Source organism: Corythoichthys intestinalis, chromosome 14, assembly GCF_030265065.1.
Source record: "Corythoichthys intestinalis isolate RoL2023-P3 chromosome 14, ASM3026506v1, whole genome shotgun sequence".
NCBI classification, from domain to species: Eukaryota; Metazoa; Chordata; class Actinopteri; order Syngnathiformes; family Syngnathidae; genus Corythoichthys; species Corythoichthys intestinalis.
The window spans coordinates 43,035,864-43,054,446 of record NC_080408.1 but is presented as its reverse complement, the minus strand read 5'-3'; the positions used below and the strand labels follow the sequence as shown (position 1 = coordinate 43,054,446).

The 18,583-nt window shown below is 40.1% G+C and overlaps 1 protein-coding gene across 2 annotated transcripts in view; it reads right to left on the bottom strand.

Moving 5' to 3' along the window:
* Positions 1-18,583, bottom strand: part of kcnn1a (potassium intermediate/small conductance calcium-activated channel, subfamily N, member 1a) — a 190,571-nt gene that overhangs the window by 151,311 nt on the left and 20,677 nt on the right. The window contains exon 1 of one of the 2 annotated variants that reach the window (XM_057856872.1): positions 8,451-9,667. The exons of the other annotated variant lie outside the window; for it this stretch is intronic. Within the exon in view, the coding sequence (XP_057712855.1) occupies positions 8,451-9,578 (1,128 nt within the window). The 5' untranslated portion in view covers positions 9,579-9,667. Of the gene's footprint in view, positions 1-8,450; positions 9,668-18,583 lie in introns of those variants that run through there. 2 annotated transcript variants of the gene reach the window in all.

The following is an 18,583-nucleotide window of genomic DNA, read 5'->3' as shown; positions in this document are numbered from 1 at the left end:
ATAAATGAGTCATTTACACAATTTGTATGTTACAGTATTTATTTATGTATGACATTAATTCATTGTGCAATGCACTGAAAGGGGGTTGCTATTTTTAATATCATTATCCTATGTGTGACGACAAATAAAGTCTATTGTATTCGATCAACGCTTTGCCCACAAGAAAAAAAAAAGGAAATCAGCAGCTTTAAAAAAAAAAAAAAAAAAAAAAAAATTCAACGAGTAGGACTGTTGTCTGATTTGTGTATTGAGAAATTATTTTTATGTTGTATACTAAGAACCTTTATTAAAACTTTAATAGGTTTCATGTACTTAAAATAGTCCAGTTGTAGACCCAGTTATGTCAGGAAGCTGTAATAAAATATTATTTTTGAAGAAAATAGTCATTCATTTTGTCTTCATATTTTACTTTAAACATACCTAAAGTTAAATTGTGTGGGTAATTGAAAAAAGTGATATTCTTCCAATTAACTGTTTAATTAATCGTCCGAATAATTTATTTTAAACAAAAATTGGTAGTTGCAGCCCTACTTCAACTCGTTGGCTGCTATTGACGGCGATGGACATCCAATCCATTTCATCTGAGAGGGTTGGCAGCGATCATTTGCTGCCAGCCTCTTCTAGTGGAAATGGATTGGATGTCAATCACCGTCATTGGCAGCCAATGAGTTAAAGCTTTATGTGTTAATACACAGTGTTTTTCAATATTGAAATAGGTGTGCTGCAGAAATAAACTGGTATGTATAGTTAATGTGCACATTGTAGTTATTTGTGTATTGGATGCGTGTCTTTAATGGGTGTGGCCATAAAGGTCTATCATTGGTTTGGCTCAATTTGACTGGTTCATCTTTGTGTGAACATCTGGGCATCAGCTTAGTGTTTGTCACGCTCAATAAACGCCTGAAAGTGCGTCAGCAACTGCAACTGTCCATGCCCACATGCCACAGCATTACAGTATTTGCTCATTTTTTCCACTTCGCTGCAATTTTGTTTCGCAACCCAAAGCAAAAAAATAAAAGCAATCAAGGTATGACATGTAACCTGAAAAACTCACAAATTGGGCACTTGTAAACTAAGGGAAGATCATTCCAGAATTGGAGGACATTTTACATCCCATCATTCAAATTTTAAATAATCCAGATGCAATATACAAAAACAGTTTCTGAGTTCATTTCCTCATTACTAATCAACAAATTATTCTTGAACATATTTTTTAAAATAAATAAATAACATAAAATGTTTCTCTTGTTCTACTGCCCTGATGACCAAATTGAATTTTAAATAAAACTGTTAAAATGACATTTAAATGTACCTTTTTGGGTGTTATTTGTTTTCATTGCTGCCTCTTCTAAACGTGGGAACCTTTGTTTTAATAAACATATTTTGAATATTAATTATTATTTGCTGACAACCGATTCAGGGTGTAACCCGCCTACTGCCCATAGTTGCCTGAGATAGGCACCAGCACCCCTGCGACGATACGCAGAGTTTAAAGGGGGGACTGGTGGCCGAAAATATCATTGCATGTAATTGACTTTCCGATATATGATTTTAAAATGAAGACTTTGCCGGTAAAATGTTGTCTATAAAAGTTGTAAAGTTATAAAACAAACAACATAAATGAACGACAAAAATATTTTTAAAGTGGGTCAAAAGTTTTTTATGAAGAGATCATGTGACTAGCACCTTAGAAACGGCTATTTGCTTTGCTTAGCCAAAACCACCTGAGGACAGATTCTGGCTGGAATATTCAGTCAAAAAGGATGCGGCGTCTACTTCTCCACTACTTAAGATAGTAAAAAGTGCACACACGCACGCACACACACACCCACACACACACACTCACAGCTAGGATGTCAGTATGTACAAGCATGGGCTAACCTACTATCCGAGCATATATCTTGTAAGTTAATGTTATTGCTGACACTGCGGTTCAGGGTTATCAACATATTTTGCCCCCGTTGCCACAAAAGTGAAATGCCTGCGACCATCGTGAGGCTAAGCTGCTCGGAAATTGAACGAATTATTATTTGTGGAATGAGCGTTCCACAGCATGCACCCCACCCTGTTACCATGATTATTTTTGTCACAGTAGAAAAAAAGCAGTGAATCACATAAAATGCTGGATTTGAGATCATCACGTAGTTTTCCAAAATAATGAATAGAGCAAAATGTCGTCTCCTCCATTTTTCATATGTTTATAAAATAGTTATCCTTGATTAAATGTCTCACTTTACATCAAACTCCCATGTGGCACATGAAAACTGCATATACACACACTCAGATTCCTAATGTCCGTTATAGGCAACTAAACAGGACAGGTTAAAAAACGCTTCCTCCTTAAACATGTTATTCATATGATCACTTTAAGACAATTTTTTTAAAAAAACTACTCATTTAGCTGGCTAAACCTTCCACTCTTGAGAAAAAGCTAACTTTAGAACGAATTTGTATGATTTATGCCAACTATTGTAAATATCAAATGAGTAATGTAATAAACATTTTGCTAATCAAGCCTCTGATTGTTTATGACCTATTTATTGATATACAATGAGGAAAATAGGTATTTAAACATCCTGCGATTTGGCAAGTTCTGCCACTTAGAAATGATGGGCGGGTTTGAAATTTTCATGGTAGATCCTTGTCCACTGTGAGAGACAATCTAAAAAACAAATCCCAAAATCACAGTGTATGATTTTTTTAACAATGTATTTTTATCATACTGCTGCATCATTAAGACCCTACGAGGTAGATCTTGCATGGAATCCCAGTCCGAGGGAGATTGACAGTCATATTTAGCTCCTTCCATTTTCTAATAATTGCACCAGCGGTGGATCTTATATCACCAAGCTGCTTGGCAATTGCCCCGTAACCCTTTCCAGCCTTGTAGAGGTCTACAATTCTGTCTCTGGTGTCTGTGGAAAAGCTCTTTGGTCTTGACCATGTTAGTAATTCGAGTCTTCCTGATTATATGGGGTGGAGAGGTTTTTACAGTATATGCAGCTAACAGCCTCAAACAGGTCAAAAAGTCAGACTCAAAAACTTTTTAAAGGCGACTAACAGGTCTTTCAGACTCACAATTCTATCTAATAGACAGGTGTTCAAATACTTATTTGCAGCCGTATAATACAAATAAATTGTTAAAACATCATACACTCCGATTCCTGGATTTTTTTCCTTTAGATTGTCTCTCACAGTGGAAGAGCACCTACCATTAAAATTTCAAAGCCGCCAATCATTTCTAAGTGGGAGAACTTGCAAAATCGCAAAGTGTTCAAATACTTATTTTCCTCACTGTAAATACATCAAAAAATCTAAAGTTAAGCCTCATTTTTCAAGAATTTGAAGCCCAAATGTCCTCCAAATATCGATAACCCTCCTTGGAGGAGGCAAAAATAGGACACAAAAAGTCCATATTTGACAGAATAATGACAATTTCTAATGAAGGATACTTTACTTCGACTTTAGCCATTTCATCTTTTCCCTGTTCTGCTGATGCTCTGAAATGGAGCCAAGAATCATGTCAAGGTGGCTCCATGTCCCACCTTTTGTTACCTGTGCCAGCTCGGGCCCTCAAAGCAGCTTCAGCATCTTAAAAAGGAGCCCGCTGCATCTATTTGGATGCTGCCTTCTGTTCTTGTCTCTACTCCCTTGTCATGTAAAAAGTTGACCTCACCGGCACCTTGAACAAACGCTGAGGGACGGCACTTTTAAGGCGCTTGCTCAACGGGAAATGAACCCTTATCATTTTAATATGCACCCCATCAGACATCTTGAGGATGTTCTCATGCGGCAAAATATACAAATGGATGTGAAAGCTCAATTAATGTCGGCGCTGTAGCCAGTGTGGAAGTTGGCAGATAATTGTTTCATCAACCCCGAGACAAAAATGGAAATGTGTCAAAACCAATTAAGGACAAAAAGTACTATTGTTAGGCTGTGTTGAGATCTGAAGTATTATAATCTCTTTCCGTTCATTTATCTATAGCACTTGGCCTCATTAAGGTCATGGGTGAGGAGGAATCTTACCGAGGCTGACCTTGGGTGATAGACTCTGCAGACATAGAACATTCATATTCACAAATACCGACCATTAAGAGTTTTCATTTCATTTAAGCTACAAAGAAAAAAAAAAAAAATGCACAAGCCTCAGTGCCCGTAATGGATGGAGTGCTTTGAAATATAATGTAAGTTCCTCAAAATAGGACCATTTCCAGTCATGTTTATGATTTTTCATCCCGGATACAAGCAAAAATTGTATGTGTGCTTCAGACCTACACAGCTAGATTGCCCAGCAAATTTCCTTCCACTATCAATTCAGATTGGTTTCCTTGCAGTGGACGGTCAATATCAATTGTTACAGTTGTGATTTTAGCTCACATTTTCTGTATTGGTAGTTTTTATGGAGGGCAAGTGATAATGTTAGTACTGTGTTTTATTAAGTACAATACTTAAAGATATTTTTTTTCTTGTGGGAAAAAAACATGTTTAATTTTAATGTTTTTGAGGGGGCACTAAAGTAGATAAATTGTATTAAATCAGTCTTAAGGAGCCACTGCACATACCATAATAAGATATTCGATAATAATCATACTGTAATGTATGCAAAATAACATAGATGACAAACAAGCTCATTGAAATACAGACCCTGCCTCATTAACTCATTCACTGCCAGCCCAGGTCACAGAGTATGTGTTGTAGTAGTTAGTAAAAGACGAAAATTGATATTGAAAACTCGTGTTGTACTTATTCCTACACGCCTATTCCGAAACCAGGTTGTGTATCAGTCATGGACGAAATTACTGGCACCCCTGGAATTTTCCAGAAAATACAGCATTTCTCACAGAAATTAATACAATTACAAATGTTTTCAGTATGAATGTGTTTGTTTCTTGGATGTCCATTGGAAAAATACAAAACAGCGAAGGAAAAAAGTCAAAATTGATACAATTTAGACAAAACTCAAAAGAGAGGCTGAACAAAATTGTTGGCACCCTCACCTCAATATTTGGTTGCACATCATTTGGAAGAAATAACAGAAAGCAATCGCTTCCTAGAAGCATCAACAAGTTTCTTGCACCTCTCAGATGGAATTTTCTCTTCTTTTGCAAACTGTTCCAGGTCTCTCAGATTTGAAGGGTGCCTTCTTTCAACAGCAATTTTGAAATCACTCCATATTGTTCAATAAGATTTAGATCCAGCCTCATCGATGGCCACCTCAGAATTCTCCAGCACTTTGTTTCTTACCATTTCATGGTGCTATTTGAGGTATGTTTTAGGTCATGCTCCTGTTGGAACACCCATGACCTCTGACGCAGACCCAGTTTTCTGACACTACACCCTGGGTGCCTTGACAGTGTGCAAGGAGTCATGAAATCTTGAGACTATCAAAATGTTTTGTGTCGCAAAGTAGGATGTAGCTGGAGTATTCTGAGGTGGCCATCGATGTGTCAGGATCTAAATACCATTGAACGCCTATGGAGAGATTTCAAAATTGCTGTTGCAAGAAGGCACTCTTCGAATCTGAGACACCTGGAATAGCTAGCAAAGGAAGGATGGTCCAAAATTCCATCTGAGAGGTGCACGGAACCTGTTGATGGTTCTAGGAAACAATTGCTTTCTGTTTTTTCTTCTTAAGGATGCGCAACCAAATATTGAGTTGAGGGTGCCAACAATTTTGTCCAGCCCATTTTTTGCATTCTGTTTAAAATTGTGTACATTTTGGCTTTTCTCTTCAGATTTTTTGTGTTTTTCCAATGAACATCCAAGAAATAAACACCTTCATAATGAAAACATTTGCAATTGCGTAAATGTCTGGGAGAAACTGTGTATATTCTGCAAAAACTTCAGGGGTCCCAATAACTTCGTCCATGACTGTATATACTGTATATGTTTTTGGTGTCCCCAAAAAAATGTATACACCCTTTTGCAGCTAGTAACTTGGCACGTTCACATTTGAACTGCATTTTCATACTTCCAGTAGCATTTGAAAAGGAATTGTCTTTCTTCAAAGTGCGAAGGAGTGAATTCGTAACAGAAGGATGATTGGACGCCACACGATTGGATGTCTGTCATCATCTTGCCCTTTTTTCGTGGCGGCGTGCATAGCTGGTGGCTATCCTGGTTAGAGCGACCGTCGGTTAGGAACTAGATCTCGAAGAGTACATATCGTGCAGCATCAGCACGTTATTTCTTCATACTCCCCGATACCGATGACATCAATTTAGTGTTGTATGGGATACCGATACGTTTACTGGTAAAACTAGTGAAAACACAAAAGACGTCCAATCCATTTTAACTGTGTTGAAGATCTAGCCTCCAGCCCCTTACAGTTAAAATGGATTGAACATCTATTGCCGTCAATGGCAGCCCAAGAGTTAACATGCCAGTTATGAAGACTGTTGCCTTATTTTTAAAGTTTAGTGGCATTTACTTCGGGACTGTTTTTTTTTCTCAATATCTATTTCTTGCTTGCCACTTCCTACTGATCTCAACACAATACAATACAGTACTGCATATCCACAGTGTCTAATAACTAAAATCTTGGCAGTAATCCCCATCCCACTTTCCCTCGACCAGTGATTTAATACCATGCAAGGGTTTATTTTATGATTCTTGTCTAACATAATTTACTCAGGCTGTCCATATTCGTGTTGTTATTTAAAATCTCTCCCTCCGACACATTATCGCATTTATAAACAACACAAATGAACCCTCTTCCATCCTAGTATGTCTTATTCATTAGTATAACTACCAAAAATGCAAAATTGCCCATCATAGGCACTGAACTGGTTTGGGAAAATGTAGAGGTCAAAGGTCAGGTAGTACCTGGTGTAAAACTGATCTTGAGGAACAAAAAATTACCGTAAGATGCCTATCTCAGCAGAAATAAAAGTAACCTATGATAAACCTCTTCCATTGTTCATATTTTTGAAAGTTTTCAGCCAAAATAGAATAGAATTCACAGACACCAACCTAAGCCTTCGTCTCATACGAGTATTTTTAGATTTTATTTGGAAATAAATTAACATTTGTATTACTATATTTTCAGAAAAAGACATAAGCAGTCTTAGGTTTTGTAAACAGGCGATAACAATACTCTCAGGCAAAAGTTTTTTATCCTCTGTGAAATACGACTAATATTACTGCAGCTCAGTGAGTCTCTTATAAGTTATGTCTTCTTTGTTTCTGCTTGCACGATTGTATTATACTGTCCCCAGTGTTCACGTGCCCAAAGAGACGATAACGATGTTTGACTTAACTACTTATATGTTATTTTGGTATATCTTTCCTGAGTAGTGCATCATAGTGTTATAGCTTTTATTGGAAAATCTTGTAATTTTTTAGGACGTCCAATAATGTTATTTGAGATATGAGTGTTTCAGCTATTCCGAAGCTTTATGCCTGAGTGACACTAAAGGGAGTACAGTACATAAGTAGCAAGGTAGGAACAAAAAGTAACAAGTTTATACACATTGTACTGTTAATACTGTACATACAGATAAGAAAGGATGAAAACCTGAAATAGATAATTGAAAAAACTGTTTAAATTCCGAAATATACTTGCTCAAGGCAGCATACTAAGAAAAAAAATCAGTTTAAAAAAAAAAAATCAACTTAGTTCAACAAGTTTGTGTCAAACAGTACAAATATTTTATACGACGAATAAAGTATCTAAAATAAATTCTGTTCATTGTTTTAAATTACGATCTCTACTACCTGTTTATCTCTAAAACTAAAAAAAATAAAATAAAATAAAGTTCCATTGTTTTATTTACTGTAGGGTCTACATATTTTCCTCCAATTCTTGAGTGACCAACAAACAGTTACTACGTCTGTACAAAAAGGCTCTTTTTTTTCCCCTCTGCTGCATCTTGTACGCACAACACAAGCTGTCCTCACTCTGAAGTGAGTTGGGAGGAATGTAGAGGCCTTGCCATGCAGTGACAGGTGCAAGTCTAGCCAGCCGCTTCCACATTAAAGCTGACACTGTTGTGCAGAAGCCTTAAACATGAAAATGCTTCCCTGTCTGGACCGGGAGAACAACAGGCGCTTTTGTTTGTGGAATCACCTGCCATGGAAGCCTCATTTGAATATTTCAGTGGGCTGTGATGTGAGCTATAGAGCAAGACAACACTGCAACACGGAACAGGTGTGAGACTCCACACATGTGACGTCTTTGACTCGTTGGCTGCCATTAACAGAGATAGATGTCTAATCCATTTGAATTGGGAGAGGTAGGCGGAGAATGATCGCTACCAGCTCTCCTAGTGCAAATGGATTGGACGTCCATCACCGTCAGTGAGAGTGAATGAGTTTGTTTTTTTTTTGTTTTTTTAATGCTTGGTTCAAGTACACGCATTTTGATAAACGATTGCAAATGGTAGGCCAGGCGTGGTCATTGAGTAAAAAGGTGTGCATGTCATTGACACATGAGTGTGTCGGTCTACCTTGTGAAGCTCGATGCGTATCCTCTCCTCTCCTTTATGCGGGCTCTCGGGCCACAGGTGATAGCTGGAGCCGTAGTTGGGGCTCTCTCTGCTCCTGCCGCTGCTGTTGCTGTGGCCGCTGCCGCCAGTCGCGCTCGACTTGGCCGCGTCTGCCGGGGGCGTTGCGCCGTGCGAGTCGCCCGGCGCGGGGGTCCTTGCGCACTTATTGCGGTCTCGGGCTTCACAGTGCTGCCGCGGTGGGCTGTTGCTGTGCGGTGGCGGCGGCGGTTGTTGCTGCTGTTGCTGTTGATGCAGCAGTGGAGCCTGGTGAGTCCTACATAGCTCACCAGAGCCGCTGGCGCAGTGGTTGATGGGCAAACTGCTCCCCACCAGTAGCTGCTGTCGCGCTCTTAATTGCGGGATCTGTTGCTCCTGCGTCTGAGGCTCGAACGCCCGTCTGTCAGTGCACCTTTTCTGGGAGTTTGCACGGATTCCTTCCGGGGAGGAGTCCCTCGGTGGGAGTCTTGGATGACAGTGTTGCTGTTGCTGCTGCTGCAACTGCCTGTGGTCTCGTTGCCCTCCCGCTCCTCCTCCTCCCCTGCAGCGTTCCACGATGCTCGCCTGTTGGTAATTATTGGCACTCCTTCCCAGACGATCCCCTCGTTTGGATTCCCGAGAAAACAGCAGTGAGGAGGAGGAGGAGTGCGAGAAGGAGGAGGCGGTCGGTGGTGGCGGTATAGGCGGGGGGAAAGGTGGGGAGGGCTGCGGTGGTGCGACGCGATGGTGCTGGTTTTGTGAATGGTTCGCCTCCTGCGCGGTGCTGGAAAAGCTGCAGTGGCAGCCCGGAAAAGCCGGGGCCGGGGCCCAGGGATCCTGCTCCCCGGTGTCGCCGGAGCCCGCCGGAGGGGCCGGCGAGTCCCCGCCGTGCGGCGCTTTCCGGGCGGCGGCGGCCGGCTGGCTCACGCACGGGAGCTCCTGGAGGCTCCGGCGGTGAGCGTCGGTAGTCGAAGCGCGGTCTCGGTGCTGAGAGGAAGAAGAGGGCGGGGGCGGCAGGCTGAAAACAGGCGCGTCTGGCTCCCCGCTCGCTCGCTTTTGCTTTTGCTGGGGGATCTGGTGCTGGTAGACAGCTCCCGCGTACCGATGCCGCATCCCCTTGATGGCCGATCAGTCTCGCTGCGGTTGCTCCTTTGCCGTGCACTGCTCCGACGCCCGTTCATTGCGACCAGCCCGGCGGAATAGGAGCGACTTGTATCATTGGTAGCTCTGGCCGGGACCTGCCTTAAAACGTCACACTTGTGCCAAAACACCGCCTTCGACTGGAGACGATGTGCGTGCCCCTGTTATGCGCACATAGCCGAGCAAACGCCTTTGCGATGTCAAGATGCAGAAAGGTGTTGGAATCTTGCACGCATCACAATCCCATAGATCCACTTTTGCCTATAACCACCCTGCATTGTCAGAAATCACTTTTACTGCCACGTCACCACAGGCCTGTCAAACATAAACATCCATGCAACTCTCGATAAAACATGGAACAGCGTACTGTACATACTGTACAGCCACTTGTTGGTTTACGTGTCTTGAATTATTGAACGCCGGTTTTGTGTAACCTTGCGGAAATATTGCCTGATGAATGTTTACAGAAGCTCAGACAGGGCACACTATATAGATATGCATAAAAGGCTAATTTGTGACCAAGATAGAGGGATAACGTGCGCATGCACAAAAGCTTTGGCTTCAGTTAGGCAAGCAAATGGAGCGCGTCTTCTCTATCTGGTATTCTGCACATACACTCCTTGGTTCACATAAATACATAAACGTGTTTTGCATCCTGCTATTGAATCATTTAACGCTGGTTTTGTGTTACCTTGTGGAAATACTTAAAGTGCGTGATGCATGTTCACAAGTGACGTATAGCGAGGTTGGTGGCTGGTGAGTAAGTGACATCATAGAAAGTCTGCATGAAACTTTATATAACTGTTTTACGAGACAATTGGAAACAATTGTATATTAAATTTACCCTTTCTCAAGATGTGCTGTTTCACAGAAGAATTTTTCTGTTTTTACGCAACTGAATGCGTAACACACAAATATACAGTACATTGTAAATATATTTAAAAAATCGCAGTGCATTTTAAAAGTAAAACATTTCATTGACAGTGGACACTAGTGTCGACATCTATTCAAATGCATAGGCGGAGTTTGACTTTTGAGACGGTGGGGTGGGGGGGGGGGCACCATGTTGACGACCCCGAAACGCAGTGTCAACAATAAAATTAACTTACAAGAATATTTATAATAATAAGATGAAAATTAGCATTTTTATGTTTTCCATCACTCTTGAGGGGATTTCTAAATCAGGCTGCTTAGGACAGCTATACTTTTCGCCAAGATCATCATCCATTGAATATGGTATGCCCGCCGGTGTCGTGCCAATGTAGTTACCCTCGTCAAAAATTGTATCCCCAGAGCGGAGCCGCTGCGATGCACTGATTTGCTTGATTTCTGTGTTTTGATGATGTAGTTATCTACAAGGTTTTAAAACATGGCACATCCATCAAAAAACAAAAAAACAAACGTATAAACGTATAACGTAACATACATACTGAAGGTAAAAAAAGCCAACGTTTCACTGTTTTACTCGTAGGATGACCTGTAGCTGTTATTACTGTAATTCAAGTCCTGTATTTCTTCAGTTTAATAAACTGATGTCCAAAATTTATAACGGTGGTTCTTTTCCAGCTTCAATTGATTGTTTAAGTCGCCCTAACTCATAACTAATATGTGTGTGCGCTCCTGCGGCCAGGGGACAGAATTTTTGACGGGGGTAACTACATTGGCGAGACACTGGTGGTGGCTCTGTTGTAAAATTGCGTCTTTAGTGGGGCAAATTGAAACTCCGCTCACCATTTTGACTGTGGTCCCTAGCGTTTCAGGGTCCGCATTTTCAATTCTTGGGTCTTGCTCAGTAGTTGTTGTCGCTTTTGAAAGCTTTGGTTTGAAAAAATTACGTATATCCATCTTGCCTCTTCGGTCCTCGGGTGGTTTTGGCTAAGCAAAGCAAATGACCGTCTAAAGTGTTTTTTTTTCACTGCATTCATTTTTGTTGTTTGTTTTATTGCTTTACAGGTTTTATAGACGACATTTTACCGGAAAATTCTCAATTTTAAAATCATACACATTATAGGAAAGTCAATTACATGCAATGACACTTTTCGGCCACCAGGGGGGCCTGGCTCCCTTGCTCCCCCCCTTAAACTCCGCTTATGTTCAAATCCTATGATTATCTTAACTCATTCACCTCCAGCTCAGGTGTGTTGTGGTAATTAGTAAAAGAGGGAAATCTATATTGAAAACACAGATCATTCGACCGCTTCAAGCCCCTCCCAGTTAAAATGGATTGGTTGATGATTGTTGCCGTCGATGGCAGAGAGTTAAGTTATAAGCATGAGGTCACAAAACAAAACAAAAGATAAATAAAATTCCCGGAGTAAAATACACATGAGCCACAATTATTATTATTATTAATTATTAAGTTACATCTGTATTTTTTCTTCTTTTCAAATTTTATATTAACTTTTATCTTTTTTAAATTATTCATCTGTTCATTCATCTTCTAAACCGCTTATTCTCACAGGGGTTGCGGGGGTGCTGAAGGAGGCAGGGTACACCCTGAACTGGTTGCCAGCCGGTGGCAGAGCACATTAGGGGTGTGACAAAATATCGAAATGGTGATATATCTTAATACTTTGCATCCAAAGGCGTAGGTTTGATCTCAACATTGGTAGGGACGATATAACAGCATAACCTGCATGTACACTTTTTGCTGGGGACGGGACATTAATAAGAGCAAACAGATTAGGTGAATGGGGGTCAGGGATAAATTTCTCAACAGTAACCTAATTAATTGGTAGGTTAAATGATCAATGCAAAATTAATCTGTATTGACTTACTGTATACCAACTTTCATGTTTATTGGTTCAGGTCATATACCGTTCGATGCAAACCTTCATTTCAAAATTGACAAAAGAAACATTTTGAAAACTTCCATAATAAATTTCTGGATTTTATTACCAAATTTAAATTGCAATAGTTCAATATAACTGAAGTATATTGACATTACTTGTTAATAATCTCTTGACTATCCGGGCATGCAAAAAAAAAAAAAAAAAATCTTAGGAATACTCAAAATTTTCTACCTGTCCTTCCTTCTTGTAAAACACTACTGCTTTTGTCCACAAGCACAGCCAAACTCAACGAAAAAATGAACGCTCCTTTGAGCTGCTTTGAAACGACAAAATCAAATACAATCGAAAATTGACTGGCACACACAGACTTGGGACGTCTCTCTCTAATCAGCTTCTTGCTCACATTTTTCTGGTTCAATAGTTTCCAGCAGAGTTTATTTCATTCATTCATTCATTCATTTTCCATGCCGCTTATTCCTCACAGTTTAATTAACGTTAACATTTGAAAACACATACAGGAGGACACTTCTTTCTAAGCAGCTTCCTACTCAAGCTAATTCTGATGCAGGTCGGACTTAAAGAAGCAAAATTAGTGGTGGGTTCCCCACCTCCACAAAATTGATGTTTTTTCCATGGCTACTGCTGCTGTTGCTGGCCGAATAAAATGCTTCTCATATCCCTCCTCTTCGAAGGGGGTGGAGGAGGCAGCATGACATTATTTTGTCGGGGCTGTGTTTGTGTGTGTGGTCATCAGCCAGTCAAACGTGCATTTGACGAAAAAATACAAATTTGACCGACACATTCAGCATTCAGCACTCCTAATATAATTCAAATACGATTGCTTAAAAGTTGGTAGTGTTATGTCCCTACCATCCCACGCCCTTTTTGCATCCCAAAAGGTTATCGATATGCTCATGCCAAGAATTGAGGTAGCGTTTTAGAATGGTGTCATTGTTTAAAAAAAAAAAAACAAAGGAACCAACAAGTTGTTACCAAAATCTTCCACCATAGTATTGTCTCAGTTAACTCTATGACTGCCATTGACGGCGCTCGACGCCCAATCCATTAAGACTTTGAAGAGCGAATGAACATTCGTTCGTTTGAAACCAGAACATTCACGGTCACCCTTCCCGACTTTCAGGGCATTTACAGGTCACTTTCTGTTCATTTCAGGGCATTTACAGGTCACTTCCTGTTGAGATTGAGTCACTGTCTATTCATTCTCAGGTCATTTCCTGTCCTGTAACCCAAAATCAAAAGGAAGTGACCCGTAAAATGCCCCAAAAATCAACAGGAAGCGACCCTGAAATTCCCTCCAAACCAACACGAAGTGATTGAAAATGAACAGGCAATAGGTCTGCAGAATATATCGTTTGAACATCGCCATCGCGATATGTGCATGCGCAGAGAAATAGCCTGCTGGATCCCTTTTATATACATCAATCTTCTTAATTCCCAGATGAATCCCCTTAGCCTGGAGTAAACTGTATTATATGAATACAATGTGGTCATGGTGAGTCAACCAAAGTCTTCCCAAGCAAAGCTATATTCAAGTCATCTGGTGAAAATTTTTCTAGTTTTAATATTGCAATATAGTATATCCAGAGGCGTCGCGTCCCATTAGGCATACGCAGGCAATTGCCTAGGGCCCCCAGCCAGCAGGGGCCCCCAGAGGGCCAACAGATTTGGCACACAAAGATTTAGCACACTCAGCTTCACCGCACTGACGCAGCTACGAGTATTGGGAGTGATTCAACACCATGGAATCAATTGGCAGATTAATTTTCAATTCTGTTATCAGTCCCAATTAGCATACAGGTTTTTATGCAAGTCCAATCAGTTTTAACAATGTATCAATGTGAATGATGTTAAATGGTGTCATCAAGAGCTTTTAAGATTATATTGCCATGAGCCTACTGGTGACACTGCATCAGGAGCAATGCAGGGGCAAGTACTTTGATCGTAGGTATTTAGGAGAGTTCATCAGGGTGGAGCATAGATTCCACAAATTCACAATTACCAGGACTGGAGGTACTCATTCCATCATGCTTTAAATCCTTTGTGGAGAGTCTTCGCTGTAATGTTTTACGTAGGTTTTCACAGGCTACCTCATTATTCATGTGACTACTTAAAGAAATTGTGATTTTTTTCCAAGAAAGTCTATTAATGTGTCTATCGTAATCCTCGTTGAATACTCTATAAGAAAAATATAACATATATGCATCTAAAATAATCCTAAACGATTTTATTAGCTATTTTAATACTCCTTTTAGCAAGGTTCCTTGGGTATGCCTTCGCCGCTGCTGCTCCCTCACTCTGGAACTCACTCCCAAAACCCATCAGGAACTCGGACTCATTACAAAACTTCAAATCACTCCTAAAAACCCACCTGTTCAAACTAGCTTTTCCCACCTCTTAATTCTTAATTTTGTCTTTGTGTTATGTTATGTAAAGCGTCTTTGAGTGTCCAAAAAAGCGCTATATAAGTTTGAGGTATTATTATTATTATTATTATTATTATTATTATTATGCGGTATGCCGCTGCGTACGTTCCCATAGCAACCTGTCCTGTTATTGTCCTACGTCACAAGCGCTCCATATTCTGAGAACGAGAATAGGCGTAAGCGTAAGGTGCGCATTTTGAGCAGAGGATGGCCACCCCACCTGAGGATTAATCTGTGCATCCATGAACGAATGTAAGTATTTCCTCTTCATGCCATAAAGTTCTTATGATGAGTTAGAGCCGTTATCAGCGCGACCGTTTCGTGTTTTTCCTGTTACGTCGGCTGGTTGATCCCACTCGTTCTTGCTGCGTCGAGGAGAGCGTTCTTTACATTATATTCGCATTGAGCATTTGCTTTAACCCTTTAACACCTAAGCCTATTTTGGCCGAATTTGCATGCATTTGATGTTGCCTTTATATTTCAAAGAAAAAATTGTTCACAATGGCCAAGTTGGGTCCCTTTTTTCAGGACACCTTGAACTTCATGTCCAAACTGTTGTTTTCTTCACTGACCAATTATAATCCACATTTTGGACCCAAAAAGACAAAAAAATCCCAAAATATTTTTTCAAAATTTGTAATGTTGGTGTCCCATTGACAACCAAACATACTCGACCAACCGTTTTGAAGCTTGATAATATTTATTCAACTAGTTATGATAAACATTCAATAGAAAAAAATAAGATTGAATAGTTTTATGTTTGACTATTCCACACAAACAGCAGGTATGGTCATAGGCGTTTTTGGCCTTTACACATACTATGGTCAAAACAGGTTATACACAGTGCAAAATAGTGAGAGAAAAAAATTATATACAGTATATCATCTAACACAAAAAGGGTTTGGAGGATATCTCTTTGTGAAGTTAGGTATTATACACATCACCTTATCTAAAGTATACCTACATGCAATCAAGCTTCTCGAACACACATCTATATAAAAATTGAAAAGATTCATAGTGAAGAAAAATATATATATAACATTGAAAAAAAGTATTTTCAAAAATATTGACAAGTAGTTCAGTTCAATTCAATTTTTTCAGGCATGCGACCCGATAGTTTTTTTTTTTTTTTTTCCCGCACTCAATAAAGTTTGTTTTTGAACAGGTCACTGAGCCGCGTCATGTAAAACGTCACACAGCCTACTCTTCTGCCGTTTGAGCGCTGCTGTCACTTCTACTCGCCGAGATGCCGACTAATCCGAGGAAAACGACGAATACAGCTCGTCGTATTCTTTGAGTTGATGAAAAAAATGCATTAGCTTGTGCTAAATTTAGTTTTCGATTCATTCTGCACGTTTCAAAGTCGCTCGCGCAATCCAACCGGTGTTCATGCCTCCTTTTCCTTAGTTGGCGCCTAGCTCGGCAATTTATTAAAAATGTTCACATTCGGTTCGTCCTTCTTGACATCACAACGGATCTTGGGATATGTAGTCTTTTGTGCTGTTTTCGGTTTTGAAAAAGGACAAGAAATGATGGAAATATGAGATAGATACATGGTTCATGCAGCGTTTTAATGCATATTTATGAGTGCAATAAAACTATAAAACTCAAATGACATTGTCTCCCGTTTTTCTTGGTCGATTGACTTCAAATAAAAACTGGCGTGGACATCAAGTTCCGCACTTTCAAATGAGACCAACCAGCGGCACGTGGGTGATGTAATTACAGCGTGACAAAGCTTCAAAGACGACATGCGTAACAGCGTCGCTGCCGACACGTTCGGTGTTAAAGGGTTAAGAGGGAAGGTGTTAGTTTAGCATCTTACAATGATGTTGTACATCCAAGAGTGTAAAGTGCTTAGTTTTCGCCACTTTTATGGGCAAGATGACCGCACGCAGCGCGCACTCGAACCCCCAAACCCTCCCCCCACCACCACCTTCGTGTTCATTTTACTGCGCAAATATGTATGTGTGTCACGTGACTCAGATCGAGAGTGGGTGGCGATCGGGCCTTTTTTTAATTTTGCAAAATAAAGAGAAGGTATCAGTCTGGAAATGAAAAAAGAAAGAAAAAAAAGCAGAAAAGGAGAGAAGGAAGCAAGACAGCGGTGAGTGTACTATGTTACTGTAGTTTTATGTCCTAATGTAGTAGAAGCCGGCCACTCTGAGTGTCCTAAAAAGCACTCTATGAGACTGAGGCGTTATTATACTTTTATTAAATATGCTATTGCTCCAAGTCCAACTGTCCCCCTTACTTGCACACGCTCAAAGGGCACCATGTTGCTTGTTGCCTGGGGCCCCCTGGGACCCTTGCTACGCCTCTGAGTATATCGCAATATATCGCAAACCCCCATAAGTCGCAATTCTCTCCAAAATCGTTCAGCCTTAACAGGTAAATGACCTGAAATGGGCCAAAAATACCCCGTTGTCTGGCACTGGCTGCCCCTGATGGCCATAGAAGTGGGAGGGGCCCATTTGAAGTGGGAGGGGTTCATTCACTGCCACCCTCCCATTTCAAAGGGCTAGGACCTCTACTAGTGATAAACTAATAGCAGAAGGACGGAGATAGCTTGTTTTTCTGTTTATTAGTTGTTTTGTAAACTATCCTTGAATGATTTCCTAACCAATGTATCGATAATTGTTGTATCACCATTTCCTGAGATCATTGTTATCGTGTGCTTTGCATAACAAATCATATCATATCGTGAGGTACCAAGATGTTCCTACCCCTAGGGCACATAGAGATAAACAACCATTTATGCACACATTGACACGGACAGTTTTAGAGTCTTCTATCAGCCAACCATGCATGTTTTTGGGATGAGGGAGGAAACCACACAGGCACGGGGAGAATATACAAACTCCATGCGGGGAGGCCAACATTTAACCAACATTCTCAGAACTGTGAGTCGTATGTGCTAACCACCGTGCTGTCTTTTTTTTTTTTTTTTCAATTTATACATTCATTTTTAATTTGTATTTTTAAAAATTGCTTTTTATTTATTCATATTTAAGTAATTGCTCCTATTTTTCAAAATGGATCCTTCAATTGATCAATTAGTCAATCAACTAATTCATTCATTCATTCATTCATTCATTCATTCATTCATTCATCTTAACCCTTAAGAGTGGGTGCCAGCTAACTAGGAGCAGTTACCATTTACCATCCTTCACTGGTTGCCAGCCAATCGCTGTTAATTAATCAAATTTATTTTAAATTATTGATGTATATATATATATATATATATATATATATATATATAATCTTATTATATCTAATATTTTCATTTATTTTGCTTGCAATGAAAATTCACAAAAGAGAATGGGGAAAAAAATGAAATCCTTATCATTTTAAACACAACTCTCAAAATGTGCCCGGCAAAAGTATTGGAACCCTTTGAAAAATCATGTGATGCTTCTTTAATTTGTGTAATTAACAGCACCTGTTATTTACCTGTGGCACATAACAGGTAGTGGCAATAACTACATCACACGTGCAGCCAGTTAAAATGGATCAAAGTTGACTCAACCTCTGTCCTGTGTCCTTATGTGTACCACATTGAGCATGGAGAAAAGAAAGAAGACCAAAGAACTGACATAGAAGCAAAATTGTGCGGAACCATGGGCAATCTCAACGCTTCAAGTCCATCTCAAAAGACCTGAATGCTCCGGTGTCTACCGTGCGCAGTGTCATCAATAAGTGTAAAGCCCATGGCACTGTGGCTAGCCTCCCTAGATGTGGA